The sequence below is a fragment of the Tetranychus urticae genome, chromosome 2 (genome assembly GCF_039701765.1).
Source record: "Tetranychus urticae isolate SD_2017Ah chromosome 2, NJAU_TeUrti_SD_1.0, whole genome shotgun sequence".
Classification (NCBI taxonomy): Eukaryota; Metazoa; Arthropoda; class Arachnida; order Trombidiformes; family Tetranychidae; genus Tetranychus; species Tetranychus urticae.
Window position 1 is genome coordinate 12,061,221 of NC_142959.1, and position 23,162 is coordinate 12,084,382.

Below are 23,162 nucleotides of genomic sequence, written 5' to 3' on the forward strand. Positions count from 1 at the left end.
TCAATTTAATTTATTATTATAAGATTACAATATAATCATTGACAGACTGATCAAACTGACAGAAAAAAAAACAAACGAAAGTCCCTTTTGTTTAAAACTTTGGACGGAGGATAATTGATAGAGGAAAAGACTATCTTCAACGTAAGATACAAAAGTGATTACAGGTATTTCGATAGTAAAGATGGAAACGAGATGCTGGAAGTCAATTTTGTTATGATTGACTTTACCTGAAAATGTTATTTCACTAAATACAACAAAATTCTTTGATTTTACCTTCTACAATAAATATTTATAAAGAGAGCGACAATTTTTTTTTGAAAAGCCCTCTTCAGGTTTCCTTGGTAATAGTAAATGTTTCAATTTTCTGTTTTTTAGTTGATTTGTTGATTATTTATCCCTTAGAACAATGAATCTAGTACGCTGTTTAAATCACGACGTTGTTAATTCTTAAATTAGACGGATAATGTCCCATTTTACCTGCTCAAAAACATAAAAAGTGGACGTTATGTTTTGCTTTGTTTATCTAATCTTGTTTCATTGAAATGTTTGTAACATCTTGTGGCTTTTGTTTTTAACAGTGTCTTTGTGTTGGAACTTGTGTTTTGTTTCTTGACAGTTATCCAATTACAATAAATATTAGCTGCTAAAAATTTATCACTGTAAATAATTTGTTAATATTCAATTTTTAAGGTTTAACTTTTGTATATTTTGATATATTCTACAAATTATGGATTATATGGACACCATTGCAAGCTTCATCAGTGTTGAGGGCTTTGGTACAGAAGTCATTGTAACTGGCTTTTTAGCAACTGTAACCTTAAGTTTATTATTTTATTTAGTTAATCGCCAGATAAGAGCTAGCGGATTCCAATTTATACACCCTTCAAGCCAGGAGGCTGTGAATAATGCTAGACAACAATTGAATATACTTTATTCTAGTAGATTGGTCTCAAATCGTTTAAACTCTAACGGTGATACGAATGGCACTAATGACACAAATCAAGCCAATGGTGCCAGCTCAAATGAGGATAGCAATGGCAACAATAATCAAGAAACGGATGGTAATCTTAATGGTAATTATAAAATAAATATCTGAGTGATAATTTTTATAGCTACTCAGTTATTGTTTCTCTAAAGTAATCATGATAATGCACAGCTGTTAGTCACAATCCATCTCATCGATTTTTGTCTTTTGCTTTCTCTATTGTACTTAATTAATCAAGCTGTATCTTCTTTTTGATTTCAATCAAATACGGATTTCATGACTACTAGTGAAGAAATATCTTTCTGTGACAAGTCTACCTTCAGAGATAAAATTTTAGTTAAACAGATGATCTAATAAAGGTTTTTTTTTGTTTTATCAGGTAACTTTGTTCGTCTTAATCATTATGGAGTCGATTCGGCTTGCCCTGTGTGCCTAAATGAACCTGTTCACCCTGTTGAAACAAACTGTGGACATTTATTTTGTGGAAAATGTTTAACTGTTTATTGGAGACACGGGAGATGGTTAGGACCTGTACTCTGTCCAGTTTGTCGCCAACAAGTTTCTTTGATTCTTCGTTGCTTCCCAGAAAGCTCTAATTTAACAACTGAAGAATCGAATGAAGTACAAAATTTGTTGCGAGATATTCACGAGTACAATAGGAGATTTAGTGGAGAGCCCAGACCAGTACGTATCACCTATCCCATTATTGATTGGTTGATTGGTGCCTAACTATTCCTTGTCAGTTCATTTAGTTTATTGGTTTAAATTTAATTTTTATTTAAATTTCCTCATTTCCTCATTTTTAATCTTACTTTTTTTCTCTTCACAGTGGATCGATTATTTATATGATCTCCCAACACTGCTACGACACAGTGTATCTGAGTTTTTCACCGTCGGAGGATTGATGTGGATGTTTCGAATCAGAATATTTTTGTGTTTCATAGGAGCGATTATGTACTTAATAAGTCCTCTTGATATTTTACCTGAAGCAGTCTTTGGTCTTTTCGGTTTTCTTGATGATGTTTTTGTGGTTCTCCTTTTCGCAATATATGTTACAATTATCTATAGAAGATTCCTCGCTAATCGTTGGGAAAATGCCAGCCTATTATGATTCTATACGCTCAAGCTGAGGGATGAAACAGGATTTCCCAGTTCACCCGAAGGAAAATGGAGTCCACCCAAATGAAAATGTTCGGGATTATAAGGTGCCTATAATCCCTTGCATAAAAAATTGTTTGATTAACATCTGTTTAAATTGTTTAAGTCTTTTTTCATTATTGTTCTTGAAATGAGTCAATTGTGATTCAACTCTTCACCAATCGCTGTATTTTCATGAAAATATCAATGAAGATGGTTTATAATCAATTTATTTATTTTCTTCAACATAATCGATTGAGTAAAATGAATAAATCCGAGAGATGGTCGATGGACATTTTTGTTAATTTCATTTTAATAATTAATTTAATATGTTTGTCGATTTAGCAAATGGTATAATCATAATTTTCTCATGAATTTGTTTTTGACGATGCATGATTATTATGATTTGGGTTGAAAGGAACAAGTTTATTTCCTGAAATCAAAATCAGATCCAGACCAGCCATGGGTTTCTGGCTTACCCCAGTGATCATTCTTTCCATAGTGATGATGCTCTTCGGTGTGTGAATGTTTGTGGTGCTCTTCATGCTGTTCAATCAAAATAATGAAAATTATATGTTAATTATGTTGTAAATTGTGATAAGTTTTTTTTGAAAAAAATAATGAATTTGTTTTTTTACAAAAGCTCAATCGTAGCGCTTCTTGGATTGATGCTTTTACAACGACTCTGATCGCTATGAAATAACTAAATATTATTTGTTTTACAGTAACCCCTCTCAAAGTGCGACAGTACCAAGAATTTGCCTTGAAAATAGACGAAACTTTAACCAAATAGTTGCATTTTGAGAGGGATTACCGATTAAGATTATTAATAGTTTGATCAACACTTACTTTTTGATTGTGTTTCCCATGGTGCTTGTGGCCGTGATGATGTTTATGATCATTGTCATGATGGTGATCATGATTGTCGTGGTGCTTGTGTTTCTCATCAGCTTCATGCCAATGTTGATGCTGTTAATCAAAATACAGAAAGGTATGAAAAATAGGCAATTTTGATCAATTTTGAATCATTGAATAATTTACACGACTGATTATTAAGAAAACCCATAATGAGTGAAAAAACAAAGTCAACTTACATCTTCCTTTGCTTTGTGTTTATGTTGGTGCTTGTGTTTATGGTCATGGTGCTGTAAAAAGAAAAACAAATTAATATTGATTTATAAACAACTATTGAATTTAAAATATAGCGCAAATTACAGTTGGAACTTTCAATTTGAAACTCTCTTCAGCCTTTACTTTGATGAAAAGGTATAAATATCCTTGATTTGAGAAAACTTGTTAAATATTCGCTTTTCGAGTATTTATACTTAAATTGGTAAAGATCAGTAGATCTTTTTTTATTTAACGCTTTAGATGTCTTGGAAATTTGGAAGAAAATTATGTAGATCAAATGCCGTATGCGAAATCAATAGGAAATAATTTATTTGAGTTTTGGTCAAAATTGAAACTCTCATTGATTTTGAGCTTTTTGATCGCTTATTAGTCAATTTATCTATTTGAGAATTGCAAACAAAGATAATAAAGCAATTGTCTAAAATGTGAAAGAATATATTTCAATAGAAATTGCATTAAACAAAACTCGAATTTGATTAGTTTTATGGATGAAGCATTTTTTAAAATGAATTCTCGCCACTGAAAACTTTCGATATCTCAAGATTGACGCAAAAGTATTCAACGAACTCTTGATTCATTGAACATTTGTTTGAGTTTTATCTTATAAAAAGCATCAAAACATTGTAAAGCTTTTAATGGAAAAAATGATTGTAAAATGCGAAAATTTGAGGACAATCAATGCATGATTGAAAAGATCATCAATAGAAATGGTTTTCACTGATAGAACCCAATCTATTAACCTGATCTGATTTGAATCCAATCCAGACTGTTGACTCCAAATGTTGATCAAAATGGTCTACAATTTTCAATCTCAAAAATTACCATTAGGTATGGAAGGTTAGGGTTGAGGATTCAAGTCTAACTTGAGTGTCATTTGTCATTTACAATCGTTTTGACTGTATTTCCTCGTGTTAATGTACATCTTTAATTCAATTGGCGTGTATATGTACACATTTTAGTAATAAAATGAAATGTTTAATCACAAATGAGTGAGTTTTGTTTGAAACTGAATGTTTCAATTTACACTGCTTATTGAACAATACATGCAACAAATATAACCTAACTACAGCTATTCAATTAACCATCGAGACTATATGCATCTATTCATTTACATGTTTTCTGGATCAATTTTTCAATCAATCCCAATCTACTTCTTCAAGTAATTTGCTGTTTCAGTACCAACAATAATAGTCACGATAGTCAAACTTGTTAATCAAATTATCCAACTCATACAAGTTGTACTCTGGTTGATTAGTTCACCTAACAAATAATAGCTGGCTTATTGAATGATACCAACAAAAAGTAATCTTCAAATTACACACTCATTTACCTGGCTCTATTGAACCAATTGAAGTTTCCTTTTTTCGGTAACCAAATGACTGAATTAGCAAGGTAACTTAATTATAATTAGAGATGACAAAGGAGCAATTAAATTTCCGGATTTTCTGGTAATATCAATCAAATTCACAAGACTAGTGATCAACACTTTTGGTAAATTTGAAAGCAAGAGTCATGGTTATATCAGTAGTTAAATGATTTAGATGATCACAATTAACGACAGCTTTGTTTACAATCGCTACGGATAATCAACAGAAAGGATTTCACTTTATCATTACTTGAACCAAGCTAAATGATGTTTAGGATATTAATTTGTTGTCACTCTTTAATTGTGTTAAAATATAATCTGAACCAATTGACTCTTTTGTACAATTTAGTTTGAAAAATTGACCTGTAATTTATATATACGATTACTTATTATTTAATGGATCAATGATCATTGGAATCTTGTTACCTGATTAACAGCTAATAATCAATCTTATGTTTTGTAAACAATTATTATGTATTTCACTTTTTCCTTAACTCTACCTTTCACTCTTAACCTCTCTACTTTTCAAAGATTCAATCTACCCTTAATCAATGACAATAATTTTGATTTAGGTTAATAATTTCAACCCTCATTCAACTAATCTATTCTTAATGATTCAACTGATTACACTGGCTGCAGTTATTTCATGAAGAGACAGTTAACTGTCATTGACATCGACAGATAATCTTTGCGTTTTAATCAATCCTTTAATGAAAAAAAAACATTTGCATTTATTTATCTAAATAGGTGAAGTCAATTGATTTATCTTAATTTTGATCTGTTGATCAAAGGATAAGCTAATCAACTTGCAAGTCTGACGGTTAAAGCAATTGACGCTCAAATGCATTTTCCTGCAAACGATGAACTGTAAATTTATTTGTAATTATAGCTTTAATTTGCTTATATTTGCTTATATTTGCTTATTAATTGAATTGTTTATTTCAGTCTCCTATTTTAAATTAGTAAATTGAATGTAAATTATTTGTTTACTAAACTGATTGATTAAAAAAGATACTTTCAAATTGGCGCTCATCTTAAGCGCCATTTCACACATGTTTGTTAACATGTGTTAAAATCGGGTTACAATGGTTTTACAATTTTGGGTTTATTGTCTCGGTAAGTGATTATTTGTTCATTTATTGCCTCTTCCTTAAATATTTACTTTCCCTTGAATTGTAAAAGTTAACCTCTTCTTAATTATCTCACTAATTCATTTAGTCAATCAAAGGATGATTGTGACAACCATGGGAAACTACAGCTGAAGCAAGGTCAATTTACGGTCATCAGGAGGATAGCTCATTGTTGATGGATGAGTTTAACGATGAACATAGGTCACGGGAATTTATGATTGTTGAAATGGTTAACTTGGTCTCACAAGCAGGATTACAATTTAAATAATATCATAAAAACAAATCATCAAATTCTCATCAAGTTCACAATCAGATTTGTAAATGTGTGTGGATATATGTTTGTGTTTATTCATGAATCTTATCTGGACACAAAATCAACCTGATTTTGAAACAACTTGAGGCCAACTATTCGCTGGACAAATAATCGCAGAAACAGATAGCTGGTGTTGCTAATCATTATAAATGATTATGATTATTATACAATGAGTAACATTTACTACGAGTAAATTAAATTAAATCAACATCAACATCATCATCATGACCACCAGGAGCAGAAATAATAACTACAATCACTACCATCAAAATTTACTTTAGGTGTTAGCAAAATTTAGTCCTGTAATGAGTTAATTTCACTTTCTTTACATTTTAACCTAAATGTCTCTATTCATTTTCACACCTAATCCATCATCTGACTTTAACTACACAATCGACAATTAAATTTTCACATTAATGTATGACAGTTTTGGACTAAAATGGTTAATCAATTGTATTCATACGATTATTTTCTGGGAAAGTGAAAATTTGTTGTGTAAAAGGAAGCAAATTGATTTTACCTCAAACTGTACATTGATTGTTGCAAATTTGGATTAATCAGTCCTTTTGGAGATGAATTTAAATTGTAATCAACTTAACAAATCACATTTTTTACATGCAAACCCATCGGCGATTACATTTTTAATATACACATTAAATGGTCACTTTAGCCAGCTGTCTACTCACCGAGCTATCGGTTTGTTTATAAATACAATCATGGAACTGGTTCGATGAACTCAATTTCAATTTCTATTAATCCTTCCCAATTGCTTAATCGGTGGATTAACAAGCAAATATAATCATAAATTACTCTTGATTCAAAGCTTTTCTCACGGTAAAACAAAATCTTTCAAAGCTCACAAGACTTTCCTTAAAACACTGTAATCAGTAAAGGTTGACAATTTTGATTCTTACCTCTTGGTGGTCATTCTTATCGTCGTGATCATGAAAGTGATCATGGTGGTGTTCATGTTCATGCTTTTGCCATCCGTGGTGGTGGTGATGTTCAGCTGAAACAATCATAATGAACACTGATAGAGTGAGGAGCACAATAATGTAACCTCTCATTGTGATGATTTTAAATACAAAACTGATGCAACTCTTGATGTTAACTAAATGATGTTTGAATTTTAACTGTTGAAACTCAGATGGAAAGGAATACATTTATATATATAAGGAAACATTGAATTGATCAGGATTATCAGAGGATCATTTGGGTGACAATTAGAAAGGCCAATCAAGCAAAGCTCCCCTCAAGTATATATATAAACTCACACAATCTTAATTGTCTTGTATTACTATTTTCATTGGGTTATTAAGTCTGTCTGTTTCATTCATTATTACATTCAAATTACATACTGTTTGGTAGCTCATTTTGTTAGGAAGTACAAATTGTAATTGTTGTTACTCTTGACAAATTGTAACGTTTGGGGAACAGTTGATTGTTATTGTTATTGGAGAAAAATATTTCTCTTATTAAAAGTCAATCACACTAATAAACATTCAATTGTCCATTAGAAACACTTACAACGCAAATCAATCATCAATTAATCAGTTTAACTTGTTTCAAATATCATTTCATTTTTACCCTCAACATTGATCCAACTAGAGCTGTTCATCCCAAAAATAAAGTCTCTAATATAACCAAGGAAAATGTTTAAGATTGAATTCAAATTGATTGTTTAATTGAGCTTGGATGGGGTTATTGTAATCAAGTACAATTGTTGCCAATTACAAAGTACAACCAGAGTGATTATAATCAATTGATTGAGCACAAATTTTTCAATGAAACTCATGCAACTCTAAAACGTATATTAATTTCAACGAAAATATTCGTGTCAAGATTTATCAAGTACAAAATTTCTGGTCAACCTTTTTTTAATACAATACACTTTTATCAAACAAACAATGGTATTATTCACTATAATTAATTAGTTTATTGTTTACAGGGAAATTTAATTGTAAATAGGGAAATGTTGAGCTTTTTTGGTTAAAAGTGTTCAAGTTAATAAGGTAAATTATTGAGCTTTTGAAAGTTTGTATTGATTTTTTTAGTCAGTTAGATTTAAAGGCAAGATTTGATGGTGAATCAAGTTAACTTCACTTTCAATTGACTATCATCTTAATTATGAAGGAGTGGATTAAGTTTGATTGCTGCAAATTAGTTTATATTAATAAGTTATGGTTTAAAATGAACATTTGTTTAGCAATCTAACCTGAGAAAGTATGAAAGTAAAGAGGAAAAAAATAGTTGCCTTGGTGAGAGTTGAAAAAGTGAGCTTTGAACAACCTCTCTTCATGAAAGCTCACATTCAATAGTGGAAAGTGTTTGTCCAATTTAATAGCTGACCGAATCAGTCGACCGTTAACTATTGACATGTTATTGTTTATTTGATGAAATTATAATTACAGATCATTCTTGGTATCAAATTATTTTCTTGGTCAATAATGTAACTGGACGATTCAAAGTCAAACAGTTTCGCTTGTTACGCTATTGGATACAACAAAGATTGTTTTTTTCTTAATATTCAATAATTTTCCTTCGTTGAAAAAACTGTCTTTTTAATTGTATTTTTGATTCATCTATAACAAATTAACAAATGATTAACTAGTTTGTAATGTGATACTTAAGTTTACCAGTCAAATTGACCTAGGATTTGCATAACTGGAGGATTATTTTCGTAAAGTGATTCTGTGATTTGATAAATAATGACTCGTGATACTTTTGCTTTTATATTGTTTTTGATTAACGTTCATTTAGTGATTACTGGACGAGTTAGAGTTAAAATTTATGACCATCGAGCTGAACATGATCCAAATACTCTGTATGGAACCGGACCATGGAAGTATAAAGGCTATGGATACGGAATTGAATATCAATATGAGCCTGATGGTTCTTATGGACGTGAAAAAGGTTATGGTTTTATGAAAGCTTTTGGTGTTGACTTTTGTCGGTACAGAAAAAAGTCAGCCTGTCGTTCGTCTGATGGATCTTTTTTCAGTGAAATGGTCAATCCTGGAGAGCCTTACTGGGGTCATTTATCAGGTGATGTTTTACGTGATCATCTGGAATTGCAAAGTCAATCAAAGGTAGTTCAATGGAAACCCAAATGGATTCGTCATGAGTAATCTCGAATAAATTGACAAGCTCCATTTTATTTCCAATATTGCACATATTTACATTTGTATATTGTTTATACATTGATATTTCTTTGTTTAACTGCAAACTCATTGGTCAGTCTGTAGATTAATTATGTTCCTGTGAATGGCTGTGAATACTTTTGTCCAGTCATTGTCAATTTAAGTACAATTTACGTCCAGAAAAAGTGATTGTTTGAATCAGATAACTGATTTATTCCGACTTCTATCAAAGATTTGAAGATCGAGGTTTTTGGTAAAAATTTGGTGTATTTTTTATGCTTTTTGTTACAAAAAAAATTGTTGAATAAATTAGTTTATTTTTTTAAAACAAGTCATTTTTTATATTTGATTAGAAAGTTTTCTAAAAGAATGATTGAATTTTCTCACTAAATTTCTTGCTTGAATAAAGTTGATTCATTAGCATTAATGATTCTGTAATTATTTATTGATACTGATATCAAACATTTTGAGGTAAGTGACAAGATTAGGTGAAATGAGGCCAAGGGCAGGAACAAAACGTGTTTCCTAAACATACCAAAAAGATGAATTGATGTACCTGAATGATAGAGTGACTATTTTCCAATCAAGATGGATTGAGATTTATCCGATTTGGGAGCAAATGGTGATCAAAACAGGAGGACAAGTGAAATTGTCAAAAAATCGACCAACTCATCATTCAACCAAACTAACATTTGGTACAAGTTGATAAACAAAACAAATAAAAAAGTCGAGAATAAAATCATCTTGTAAACAAATGTCGATTTGTATCGATTAACTCTTTTCCATTCATATAATTACGGAGAACTGGGGGGATAATTATGGCACCATCTTGGTTCTGTCCATACTCGATAATTGCTAATAAGATTCTAGGTAAGGCACAAGCTGTTGCATTGATGGTATGAGCAAATTTGTTGACAAATGGCTCGTTAGTTTCATAATCTGGTTGCAAAACTTTGTATTTTATATTGAACCGACGGCTTTGGTAGTCTGTACAATTCGAGGCAGATGAAACTTCACCCCACATTTTTGATCCAGGAAGATAAACTTGAATGTCAAATTTACGGGTAGCAGATAATCCTAATTCTTCTGGTGGCATATCAATGACACGGCACTTGAAATTAAGTAGGGACATTAGATGTTTTTGAATTTGCATGAATTCAAATAACATTTCAGAGCTGTCTTCTTCCCGTGTTAAAGAATACATTTCTACTTTAGAAAAGTAAGGAACTCGATAAATTCCTGTTTCTGTTTTGACTTTGGAGATTTCCGCACGGTAACATCGGCTAACAGTACAATATTTTTTAGGCAACTCATCTTCATTGAATGTTGCACCCACATGAAGACCTGTCAAAGGAATTTCTGATGTACCAGCTAAACAAACATCACCATCAAATGTATCTTGTTGATCTCGTGTCCAAGGTTTATCTTGACTAGGTCCCAAAAGTTTATAAACCTGAGTAGCTCGTCCTCTAGGTTGATAACCACATCCAATAATAGCATCCTCATAGACAATATTAGGTACAATTACTGGTGTAAAATCAAATCGAGTGATTAATTCATCCATAGTCCAATCTATTAATGCTTGGTGAAGTTGAGCTAATTCGGCGAGCAAAGCATAGCTTCGTGTACTTGTGACGACACCAACACTATCAAATTTACTTGTCTGTATTATTCCCAATTTATTGGCAATATTTAAGGCTTTCTTAATTTTATCTTCTTCGACCATAAGGGCTAATCCAAACTCTTCTACAATAAAATCTTCAATGTTAGATCCAGCTTTATAGTCAATCCACCTTTCATCCAATTTGTTAGGTAGATGGTTAACATTGGCTTCCAGCAACTTAACAATTTCTTCATCATTGGAACATTTCTCCAATCCTTGGACGAGATTTTTCAGCCTCCTTTTACGAATATTGTCAACAACTTCCTCACGTTTCTCAGGACTTAAATAATAATCACGTTCAATATAATCAAAAGAAGTAATTGAAGAGCCTTCGGGATCAAAACGTTTCCAATCTCTCCAGCCATCAAATGTTGCATTGCATCTTATAGCTGGTGTAAACAAACAATGAGCTAATTTTTTCAACTGTAACCCAACTCTGATAGAATGCAACATTATAAATGTTTTTTTAACTAAATCACATTCATGTAAAGATTAACAAACTAATAAAATTGGCATTATTAATGACCGGCTATCAATGTTTAAAGAGGGCCAAATGATCAATAACCGAATTCTGTATACGGTTATTTTTTTATTTCGCTCTCAAATTTACTTCTGCTGATAACAGAGGGCATTGCAAACAGATCTCAAAAAGATTGTTGTTATTAGCTTTGGCGGGAAAGGTCATTCTCTGTCGCTGCAACATTGTTGATAAAATTCTGATTTCAACATTGAAGTTGAATTTTTTTAATATTTATATTATAATTATTGAAATAAATCCTCTTCAAATTATTCCTAAAGTTACTAAATCTCTTCGACCCATTCACTGTTTATTGTGTTTAGCACCATTACTTTGTTTCTATTGTTAATTGTTATCCTTTTTGTTTCATGAAACAATAATGTTCATTCAAGATTTGGGCAAAGAATTTTATGAATTGCTTTATGGACAACGTATTCTAGTTTTAGTCAATTACGATGTTGATGCAACCTGTGCCGCTAAATTATTGTCCAGTTTGTTCCGATCGGATAATATTTTGTTTACCATCGTTCCTATTCTGGATGCTGAAGACCTGTTTGTTACATATACAGCTCATCGTGCTAGTGTAAAATACATACTCCTAATCAATATTGGTGCGAGTCTAGATATTGTTGAATTACTCGAGCCGGAAGATGAGCAAGTTTTCTTCATTGCTGACAGTCATCGACCAGTCGATGTATATAATGCTTACAGAGGCAATCAAGTCAGGTAAGTTGATCGACTTTGTTGCATTCTTGATTTGTGCTGCATTCACGTATATCTGAATAATGTTTTTTGCCTCTTTTCAGATTGTTAATGAAAAATGATGACGCAGGGGAGATTCCAAGTTATGAGGATCTTTTCCGTGACTCCGACGATGAAGATGATGACGAGGGGAGTCAATCTATAGCTGGTATGACTTTAGAACAGTTGGAGAAAAGACAAGAGAGAAGAACCTGGAACGAGAAAAGGCTCAAAATCTTGAGTGAATATCACGAATTCAATTATTATGGAGAATCTGTTGCTTGGACATTTTTCAATCTGGCCCGAAAATTGGGTAAAGATAGCAATGAACTACTCTGGTTAGCGATAGTGGGTATTTATGATTTGCGTCTAACAGGAAGAATAGACCGCAACACCTTTAAGGGTTATCTAGGACAACTAAAAAGTCACGTAAAACGTCTTGGTGATCTGAAAAGCAATGTCAACTTATTCAGAGAGGCAACGCCTATCGATGATATATTCAACGCTCCTGCAGGTCGACGTAGCTGTATATCAGTTACTCATAAAAAGGATTTACAACTTCTCCTTTATCGTCATTGGAATCTTCATGATAGTCTCAAACATACGATGCATGTTTCCTGCCAGTTTAGAGTATGGCATCTTAGAGGATATAAACGACTTCTAGAGTTTCTCGCTGAATTGGGAATTCCATTGAGGCAGAGTAAACAAAAGTTTGCTTGCATGGACTTAGAACTCAGAAAGCATATCCAGGAATGGGTTTCAGATCTGACCGAAAAATACGGTCTTTCCAAAATAATTGATGATACCTTTGAAGCCAGTCATGGATTTAAGTACAAATTTGTTGCCTCTGATGTCGTATACGGAGTAAAAGCACTTTTAGAATCACCCAACAAGGAATTATCACCTAAAGAGAAATTCATGAAAGCTTTAGATTCACTTTCCTGGACGAAAACAGATGTTCTCATTGAAGGAATAGAGCTAGCAAAGTTACAGCATTCAGCAATCTTGAAAGCTGTTCATGATATCATCGAGATGAGAGCCATCGAGTCTGCTGGGCCTTTCTTGCATACCATAATTCCTGAAGGAGCACCCGATGCCAAATTATTTTCCTATCCTGGTTGCTTAATTGCATTAGCTCGCTTTGCATTAGAAGCCTATGTAGTAAGTGTGAGACGAAAGAGAGTTCTCGATTTACCATTGATAGTCGTGACTCCTGACGTTAATACTCCTGGTTGCTCGTTAGCGGTTGGAATACCTCCAGTATCTCAAGATCCAACGAAAAATTTGTTTGGTACAGCTTTTATTGAAGCAGGAAAAATGATCAACTGTCAAATTGAAGTAACTCTTTATGACATGTGTGTGGTTCGATTTCCATCTGAAGAGAGGTCAAATCTTTTCGAAGCTCTCATTATTCAACTGAGATAATCCATACTTATTGGTGTATTTTTCTTTTATTAACAATTCCTAGTTATACATCATGCATAATTTTATAATATTATTTAAGATTATATAGTAGTGAGCTGGTTGGGGAAGAACAGAACGACTTAAGAGTTCTTTTTTTCAGGATAAAACATATTATTTTTGTATCATCAAACTTCTTCCATATTGTACAGGTTAATGGGAAAATCTTGCATTTATATCACAATATAACTCGAAAAGATAGCATCGCCTACGAGAAAATCTTTTCTATTTCATCTAATCATCATTTTATCAATATACAATTGTAACTTTTCAAATGTCAAACTAAATCAACTCAAACTCGCCGTACTGCGGCTTAAACATGTGGTTAATAATTAAACAAAAATAAATTTTGCAACTGATTATTCTAAATTATTTCCAAAATCTGTTTTATCAATCATTTAATCAGGCATTTATTTAAAAAAATTAAGAAAAGTAAGCCTTTAAATTGTCACTCTTTTGATGTTTACTGTAGATTCTTATTCACACAAGTTTTAGCCAATTACAAATTTTGATTATTCTCTTGAATTTTGAAACACCTAAAATTCTGGTCTAGAAAACTGAATCAGCTAAATAACATTTTGAAATAATAGTCAAATTATTTCTTATTTTGAGCATCATGAATGATATACAGAAAAGCAAACTTTATCCTTATTTGTATTAGCCGGCTAAAAGATAAGCAAGATAAAAGTGAGCGATCTTCCAAAATGTAAACAAAGCTTTGAATTGTTTTTCCCATAAACCTTCAATATTTAGTGTCATCTCTATTTTTCTGTGATAAATGATTTATATTATCCTCATTTAAATATGTATAATTAACTTATTTGTAAATACTATTTGATGTTTTTAGTAAGAATCATCCACTCTCATGACTTCTATTCCTACCAACCAAGTCCATTGGTTTTATCGAAAGAACGAAGCAACTGATGATGAATGGCAGCCATTTTCTAGATGCGATTCAAATCGATTGGAGGATGTGTATCAGAAAACCTCGAATCAGTTAGATGAAGGAAGATTCCAGTCTGATACCAATCATAGACTTGCTAGTAATTTACACAATGACAGTGAAGGTGAAAGCAACAACCAAACAGATAGTAATGGTGTCGAGCCTATTGTGTCAACCAATGGTGGAAGATATGATGTTTACTTGAATTCTCGATGTCGTAAAGCAATCTATTGGTCAGAACCGGATAGCCTAGTGCTTAGAGCAACATGGTTTTATCGACCTGGAAGTAGAATGAGTTACAAACCGTTCGATGAAGAAACAGCCTCTATATTGGAAATTACGTATCAGGAATGTCTTCAAACCGGCATTTGGAATCGTAAGATTTTTACTACAGCTGGTGATACAATTGTATTTCATAATGCTAAGGTGTTTGCTCATTATGAAGCTGATCATGCACCATATACCGATGATTGGAGCAACATTACTGATAATTTAACCAAACCAGGAAAGGTTTGGCGCGGTGTTCAAGACCTTAACTTTGAGGAAGGTGAGGCAGATGCTATCGATCATTTGGTTTTTGTTGTTCACGGAATTGGCGAAATTTGTGACTTACGATGCAGAAACTTAATAGAGGTTGTTGATGATTTTCGTCGATTAACCAATAGTTTAGTCAAGACTCATCTATTCGAAGAGGTGAAAAATTTATTAAGAATTGAATTTATTCCTATATCATGGCATTCTGCGCTACATGGAGATGATACTGGTATTGATAATAGACTAAACTTGATTACTCTCAATAGTATCCCGAAAATGAGACACTTTAGTAACGATACAATATTAGATGCTCTTTTCTATACAAGTCCTGTTTACTGTCAAATCATTATCGACACTGTGGCTAACGAGCTTAATCGTGTGCATAATCTTTTTTTAAAAAGAAATCCAAGCTTCAATGGTACTATTAACCTAATGGGACACAGTTTGGGATCTTTAATTATTTTTGATATTCTTTCCAATCAAAAAACAACTAACTCAGCAGATTTACAAGAAGAAGTGCAAACATTTCCTGACAAGTCACTGAAAACAGACAATACTCTTCAATATCAATCTCTAGATGAAATTTTTGACCATCTTGATCTCACAGAATATGTTGATCGATTCAAGAGCGAAAAAATTGACTCAATCACCTTATTCAACTTGAATGAAACTCATTTAATCCAATTAGGCCTTGAAATGGGTCCAAGAGTAAAGCTTCTGAAATTTATAACAGATAACTCTGTCAATCAGTGTCTTGAAAAATTACAGACTCAAAGAGAAATGATCTCGGACCAATCTATTAAGTACCCGCAACTATCCTTCAATACAAAATGTTTCTTCGCCCTTGGTTCACCTATTGCTGCGTTTCTCACCGTTCGAGGAATTACAAGCTTGTCCAATGATGATCTAGGTCTACCAACTTGTGATCAAATTTTCAACATATTTCACCCCTTTGATCCAATAGCCTATCGTATGGAACCATTGATTGATGAACATTTTCACAGCATCCCTCCATGCCAGATACCTCATCATAAAGGACGCAAACGAATGCATCTCGAGTTGAAGGAAAATCTCATCAAAATGGGAACTGATTTGAAAGAGAAAGTTTACAATTCATTAAAACCTGTATGGGACTCATTGTATGGACTAAAACGAGTTCGAAGTATAACCTCTTTCACTGATAATCAAGAACCATCACCAACTCCTTCTACATCATCGAATGCCAAAGAAGCTGACTTCGAAAGTGATTTAGGAACAACTGACGACGAAGAATCTAAATTAGACGATGAAAATAAAATAATTGATCTATCGAATCTCGATCACCCTTGTTACAAATTCAATTCAACAGGTAGAGTTGATTACGTTCTCCAAGAAGCACCCATAGAGTTTTTCAATGGTTATATTTTTGCACTGGCCACTCACACCTGCTATTGGCAATCGGAGGACACAGCGCTCTTCGTTTTGCGAAATATTTATAAGAACGCTCCTCAATCATAATTAACAGTCTTACTTGAATTATGTTTTAATATATCATTCATTTTCAAAGATTCAACTCTGTTTTACTTGTTTTTACATGCAATACATTTTGAAATTTTAATTTATCATTTACCAAACAACCGTTTGTGAACTCATTATTGAATTGGAAAGATTTTCCTTCAATATCCAACAGATTATGAATATTGTGCAGACAAATATCCTTTAAACCTAAATGAAATTTACATTTGTAACAGTGACTGTTTATAAATTAGCATCAACTCAGATCGCTTCAATTTGTGATACTTAAGCAATTGTTATCCGCAAAATTTTAATTAGTCGTAATTGTTAACCAGAATGCAAAAATTGTCTCTACAAACAAGATAGTCCAATTTGATAATTGCATCCAATAATCTCCTCTGACTTGAGCAATCGACAGTTCGTCTATTGTTATTACACCTTTTCGTTAATTATCGCACTTTATAACCATAACTCAATTGGTTTTACAATTAGCAGCTAAATTGTAAAGCTAATCGATTCTTACTTAAACAATCTTCATTAACAAAAAATCCGTTTCCAAATAAAGAGTTAATGAGATTCACTTATTGAGATAATTTAACAAACATCAAGATCAATGTTTTGTTTTTAAGCTTGATTATTTTACTTCAAGGAAATCTTTAATTAATATTGCTGTGAAGCGATCAAAGTTTAAGCTTAACATTCAAAGGCTGTTAATTGATGAGCTTTTCGCACTTTGGTTAACGATTAATTTGACAACAATCATAAATTATGGTAGCTAAATGTTTCAGCCATTTGTTTGAAACTGATGCTGCTTTTGATGAAAATTTCAACTTCTCATTTTGGGAAGATGATGAAAGTTGCACTTTAAATCATTGAATCTACTCATTATCCAAATAAAACCAATATGGGATTGGAAATGATGAATTTGATTTATCTCTTGAAATGAAAGTAAAATCACATCAAATCATGGTCATCAAGGAACTCACTTTTTTGGTGGAAAACGTTGCCATCATTTCATTATGAAAAAGTTCAAGTTTAGTTTATCAAATTAGCTAATCAAAAGAAAGCAATCCTAATATTGGTTCACAAACCTATTTAAATTGGATAGCACAATTTTCCTGTAGTTTAGCCAATAATCTCAATAATATATCTTACAGTAAATGTAAATTAATTGTTTAATAAAACAAGCGAACTATGGATTGCATTATATCTATACGAACAAGATTTTGAACAAAGAGATTGAATTTGGTATCCAACAATTTGTAAGATTACCAAATTAAAAGTAGAAGTCATTCTGTAATTTTCAATAAATGCCGATTTTAAAATCTTTCAGGCTGATAGATGAAGTTATTAAGAAAATACAAATCGATGGTTTGATTTGTTTGAAATTCAAAAAGGTTTTAGAGTCATTTTTAAAAGATTTAAATAGCTTTAATTGGTCTTGAAAATTGAAAGAACATTTGTTGTGAAGAGAAACTAGCGCATTGAGGATCGTTGATCATGATTGACCATAAAGTTTTGTTAGTAACACAAAAAAAAAGTCATTTGTTCGCAAAAAAATGGTGTTCCAATCAGGAATCAACAGTATTGTGGTATTCAACACTGATGATTGAGGTGAAACAAAAGAGAGTTTAGTGAAGATTCGAGGGCGAGAAAAAGGAATGGGGATCTTTTGTGGTCAAAAAAATTAACCTGTGAAAGGTCGGAAACCTGAGTAGACAGGTTGGGCAGCAACAAGTCGAGTTGGTGCTGGACCGAAAGCAATTGGAGCAGCAGCAACTGGAGTCTCTTCGACGGCAGGTGGGGCATTGGCAAGTGCGGTAAGTTGTTCAGCTGTTCGTTGGTTGGTAGCAGCAGCAATTCCAGTTGAGTCTGGAGCAGAGATTGCGGTATCAGCACCAGCTAATGGAGCAGTTCCTGGCTCGTTGGTTTGGATGGAAGCACGGAAACCAGTTTCATCAGCAACATATGAGACAATTCGTTGGCGTCCATCGGCATCACTTAAAGCGTATGAACCAGTTTTACGACCGAAAGCATCACCTTGTTCAGATCGTTGGGAGCCACCAGAGAGTCCTTGTTCGGTGTATGAGAATTGGTAGTTACCGGTACCATCTTCTGATCTTGAGACGGATGAGGATCCAGTTGAAACAATACCAGCAGGGTTGATGACGGCAGCTGAGGCAACAGCGACTAAAGCGAATAAGATAGCAACCTAGGAAATGGGAAATAAGACAAAGAAAGGAACATTAGAATGATTTGAACAGATATTCAGTTGTTTAGGTAATCCATATTGTTGGTTAAATGAAACAAATGGTAATAAGTTAATCATAAATGAGATTAAACTGAATTTAATGTTAAACAAATGTATAACAAGCAGACAAAAAATGACTGTTATTTAAGATGGAAGTAAAAGCGGTTACCTTCATTTTGAATGTAAGAGTGAGTGAGAGTTTAACTTGCAAAGCTAAAAGAGAAAGACAAATCTTAATGAACTGGTGAATGTTTCAAATTGAGATTCCTAATCCAATGACGGAGATCTTTATATCCAAATAATTCTGGGCAGTTATTAAATTAGGAACCTCCTTCAGGGAATATAATTTACTGAACCAAAAAAGGTAAAAATTAACACAAAAAAAAAGAACAAGTCTTATTCTTATAATTATGATAATTATATTGCACCATGAAATCCACAGTTGAATACTGGTACAAAATAAATCAAGTAATTGTGGGCCGAGTTTAGTTTTAATTACAAATTGAATTAATTTAACAAAACCCATAATGTACTTTCGAACCGGTTGTAACAACGAGTTGTACATGCAATAAATTTATGTAAGCGATCCCAACAAGACCACAAAAACTTCGGGGTTAACTCCTCTTGTTAAAACCACATCTGACCTCCTCGTAATATGTAACATTACCTTGTCCAAGCCTCGCCCAATGTATCGAGACTGACCCAAGTCAATTTATCATCCTAATCATCCTGATTCTCATCAGCGTACTCATAATCATCTTCATGATCATCTTGTTCTCGTCTTTTTCCTTCTTTAATTTTCCTTTCACTTTTCGTGTCTTGTGTGTGTTTTGTTTTTATCTTTTGATTTTTCTTCTTCTTCTTCTTCTTCCAATTTCTGCTTTATTAACGATTAATGTTCCTTTTAATCAACAATTTACCTTCGGCTGCAAATGAACTTGCTCTGAATATTGGTTCATTCAGGGGGGGAAACCACGTGAATACAGAATGGTTTTGGGATTTGAAACGACAAAACCTGGAGATGAACCTTGATCAGGTAGAGGTTAAGGTTGAACAGGATCAGCTTGATGAGACCTTGTTAGTTTAAAGGTGAGCACAGATGAAAGATTTGGGTTAAATCTGGTTCAATTTAAATTTACTTTCACTATCCGATAATTGAGTGATTTTCATCGCCAAATTCAGCGTAATCATCTTCATCGCGACTAGACTATTAAATTTTTATTTCATTTTTTTTTACTTCGCACTTTTTCCTTATGATTTTTTTTGCCTTTTCTGGTTTTGTTTATCATTTTTGCTCTGATTTTGGGTTTTACATTTTTTGCCATTTTAAATGGTTACAGTGAATGTGATTTATCCAAATAATGTGGTTATGTAGCAATTTGTTTATTGATTTTGACTGTTTCCATGCAAATCACAGTTTAGTGTCTCCAATTTGATTGATGATTTGTTTTAAAATTTACCTTTGCGTGGTAAGAATACAAAGTGAATCAAATGGTTTTTTTCTTTGTTTAATAGTTTAATACCCTTTAAGAGTGTTCATAGGATTCATTAATTTCCAATCCATTATTTAATTAATTAACTTCACCATTCAATAATTAATAGCTCAGGGTAATTGAATATGTTGGATCATTACCAATGTGATAAAAGCATCGAAAGGCTTTTACTATTGATTTTGGTCTCAAATTTTTGCTGTTTTTGTTGAACTTCTCATTCCAATTGAATTGGTGGATTTATTTCTGATTATTTATATGAATAATCTTGACTGGTCAGTTAATCTACTTAAATTGCTGTTTGAGTCATTGCTGGACTTGAATGGACAATACCTAAAAATTGGAAGAAAAGAAGATTGTAATTCAATGATAGAATGACGATTTATAAATTGTGTTTTCCTTGACTTTGGTTGGTGCTTAATTGATAAATTAATGCATGATTGAGTTAGAAAGCGATGGTAAACGATGCAAACTAGTATCATGTACTTCTGATTGTGTCTTTATACTAATATTTTAGATTGAGATCAGTGAATTTCGAATGTCTTTTTTTCTTTAATTACCTTGATTGATTATAATCTGTCATGATACTTTTTTTCGCTTTCCTCAGTCACATTTTCAATGCTCAAATTACGATAATGGTTAATTTTATTGAATTTATTTCGATGTGTCTCAACCAACTCACAAAGAAACTTGTTTACTTTTGTGTTTAAATACAAATTGAGCCACTGGCTATAAAGCTTTTCACTTAAACTGGGTAAATGTGACGAATAGAAGAGGATAAAGAGAAGCAAAAGAAGACAACAAAGAAAATAAACGAGAAGGAGATGATAAAGAAGAAGATGATGAAGACGATTTAAAAGATGGAAAAGATGAGAAAAAAGATGAAGGAAAAGATGAAAACCTTGAGACACTGGGCTTTATCCACCAGTTGCTATTGGAGTTATGAAAATGCCTAAGGCAAGAATGATGAGAGTCAAGCTCATCATTATCATCATCTTGCCTTTTCTCGCTCTCCTTCTTGCTTTCCTCCTCCTTCATCTTCTTCTTTCTCTTTCTTTCTTTGTCCTCTCATCTTAACTTTCTTCAAACTTGGAAATGGATTATTTCGATTGAGTTTCACTTAAAAACACTAAAACGACTCAAGTCCTTGAGATTTATTTGCACAAAAAAATACGATCCCGAGTTAAGCACACAAAAATTTCAAGATTAATCAATGGTTAACACTTGATGCTGATTAAGATGAAACGACAAAATCAATGACTAATCAATTTTAAATCTTGAATCACTTAAAAAACAGGGAGAGAAATGAAATATAATTAAAGATTCTTCTGGATTTGAATTACACTCATTACTGAATAACAAATTAAAAAGGTAAACAAAAATCTAAAACCATTTGAATGGTTGATATTTTAATAAAGAGAGGGCAACACAAGCTTAACTATTACTCTCTCCGATGTTGTTCACTGTTCAATGTTTGTAATCATCAACATTAGCATTATGATTATCATCATTATTATTGTAGTGATGATGAATATAAATTGTGATGTTTTACATTTTCTGGTTAAATTTATCATTTAATAATTGAGTGACTTTATGCTTTTTTATGGGAAAAGACTTCATGAAAATTAACGAAGGAAAATGATGATTAAACTGATAGCGAATCTTTCCATTTCCTTTTTAACTGGTTTGGATTCGCAACTTTTCATTTTCACATCCGATATCATCATTTCTCTCTCGCACTTTCTTTCATGCATGCTGATGATGATGATGATGAGAAAGATAATGATGATGAGGATAATGATGATGAGGATAATGATGGCGATGATGATGACGATGGGGATAATGGTGGTGATGATGATGATGATGATGTGATGATGATGACGATGAGGATAATGGTGGTGGAGATGATGATGACGATGAGGCAATGGTGGTGATGATGAGAAGGATAATGATGGCGATGTTGATATTGCTGTTTTTTTATATGTTGATGTTGCTGGTGTACAAGTTGATGATGACGATGATGATGATGACTCTTTGGTTCAGTGGGTTGATCACGATGATGATGATTATTTATCCTAAACTCCTTCTTATCCTTATAAAAACAAGTTTTACCAGGTTACAGTCAATAATGTGTTAGGCTGATGGTTTTCAACGAGCTCTACTCCTAATGATGATTAACAAATTCAAACTCAAATCCATCAGTGAAACAAATTAATCTGAATAAAAATCTTTTCATTCTATTGTTCACATTTAACCCATTTCATCACCAATTCAGTCTTTAAGGCCTAAAAATGTATTTACTTTAACAAATAAGAGAACCTAAAGGAAAAAACAGAAACACTGAACTGATTATCCAATGCAAGTTCAACCAGAATTCATTGTAATTTATCCAATAGGACAATCAATCTCTCTATTAACCAGAGATTTTTTGGGTTTAAAATGGTTGATACAATAACCAATAAGCAATTGATTATGTTGCTTGGTTGTAATTTCATTGTAATTTGATATTTAATGTTTCAAAACCTTGATTGCTTCCCAATTGTCGTCAAGTGAAGGCGTTTAAATGACCCTGACATGTTAATGATAGTGATGATGATGATGATGTTTTTCTGATTATAATGATAGATCATTATTATATGGTGAAGATGAAGATGATTATGATTATTATAATGTGATGATGATTGGGATAAAAAAATATAAATGCTTTTGTCTCTTGTTTTTACACAAACTCATATTGATGTTAATTGTTTTCCTAATAGACCGTTTGATTGGCTAGATTAGACTATTTCAACAATTGTTTGATTAACATTGCTTCAACAATTAAACTGTTAGTATTAAATCAAATTCAAGATTGATCTTGATCTTG

The 23,162-nt window shown here is 32.4% G+C and overlaps 7 protein-coding genes and 1 long non-coding RNA gene across 8 annotated transcripts; 5 read left to right on the top strand and 3 right to left on the bottom strand.

Moving 5' to 3' along the window:
- The first annotated feature begins 374 nt into the window (after positions 1-374).
- LOC107368625 (E3 ubiquitin-protein ligase RNF170) lies at positions 375-2,415 on the top strand. Its single transcript, XM_015936495.3, has 3 exons — positions 375-1,073; positions 1,365-1,669; positions 1,815-2,415. Exons 1-3 carry the CDS (start codon positions 728-730, stop codon positions 2,094-2,096), a joined length of 933 nt encoding a protein of 310 aa, XP_015791981.2. The 5' UTR covers positions 375-727; the 3' UTR covers positions 2,097-2,415.
- Positions 2,414-7,189, bottom strand: LOC107368636 (uncharacterized). The gene is made up of 4 exons (XM_015936507.3): positions 6,977-7,189; positions 3,217-3,267; positions 2,972-3,091; positions 2,414-2,668 (listed from the first exon to the last, which is right to left on the bottom strand). Exons 1-4 carry the CDS (start codon positions 7,127-7,129, stop codon positions 2,549-2,551), a joined length of 444 nt encoding a protein of 147 aa, XP_015791993.2. The 5' UTR covers positions 7,130-7,189; the 3' UTR covers positions 2,414-2,548.
- Positions 5,427-6,743, top strand: LOC107368646 (uncharacterized). The gene is made up of 2 exons (XR_001570186.3): positions 5,427-5,735; positions 5,838-6,743. It is a non-coding gene; the product is annotated as an uncharacterized LOC107368646 (long non-coding RNA).
- A 1,581-nt stretch (positions 7,190-8,770) lies between the features above and the next one.
- Positions 8,771-9,530, top strand: LOC149093897 (uncharacterized). The gene has a single exon (XM_089267800.1). The coding sequence runs from the start codon at positions 8,771-8,773 to the stop codon at positions 9,188-9,190; it is 420 nt and encodes a 139-aa protein (XP_089123926.1). The 3' UTR covers positions 9,191-9,530.
- Positions 9,531-9,625: 95 nt separating this feature from the next.
- Positions 9,626-11,318, bottom strand: LOC107369274 (uncharacterized). Its single transcript, XM_015937235.3, has one exon. The coding sequence runs from the start codon at positions 11,316-11,318 to the stop codon at positions 9,942-9,944; it is 1,377 nt and encodes a 458-aa protein (XP_015792721.2). The 3' UTR covers positions 9,626-9,941.
- A 234-nt stretch (positions 11,319-11,552) lies between these two features.
- On the top strand, positions 11,553-13,956 carry Cdc45 (cell division cycle protein 45). Its single transcript, XM_015937302.3, has 2 exons — positions 11,553-12,108; positions 12,189-13,956. The coding sequence occupies exons 1-2, from the start codon at positions 11,762-11,764 to the stop codon at positions 13,546-13,548; spliced, it is 1,707 nt and encodes a 568-aa protein (XP_015792788.1). The 5' UTR covers positions 11,553-11,761; the 3' UTR covers positions 13,549-13,956.
- Positions 13,956-16,669, top strand: PAPLA1 (Phosphatidic Acid Phospholipase A1). The gene has a single exon (XM_015937016.3). It carries the CDS (start codon positions 14,450-14,452, stop codon positions 16,556-16,558), a length of 2,109 nt encoding a protein of 702 aa, XP_015792502.2. The 5' UTR covers positions 13,956-14,449; the 3' UTR covers positions 16,559-16,669.
- A 1,295-nt stretch (positions 16,670-17,964) lies between these two features.
- On the bottom strand, positions 17,965-19,055 carry LOC107362526 (adult-specific rigid cuticular protein 15.7). The gene is made up of 2 exons (XM_015929616.3): positions 18,976-19,055; positions 17,965-18,767 (listed from the first exon to the last, which is right to left on the bottom strand). Exons 1-2 carry the CDS (start codon positions 18,979-18,981, stop codon positions 18,243-18,245), a joined length of 531 nt encoding a protein of 176 aa, XP_015785102.1. The 5' UTR covers positions 18,982-19,055; the 3' UTR covers positions 17,965-18,242.
- Positions 19,056-23,162: the final 4,107 nt, after the last annotated feature.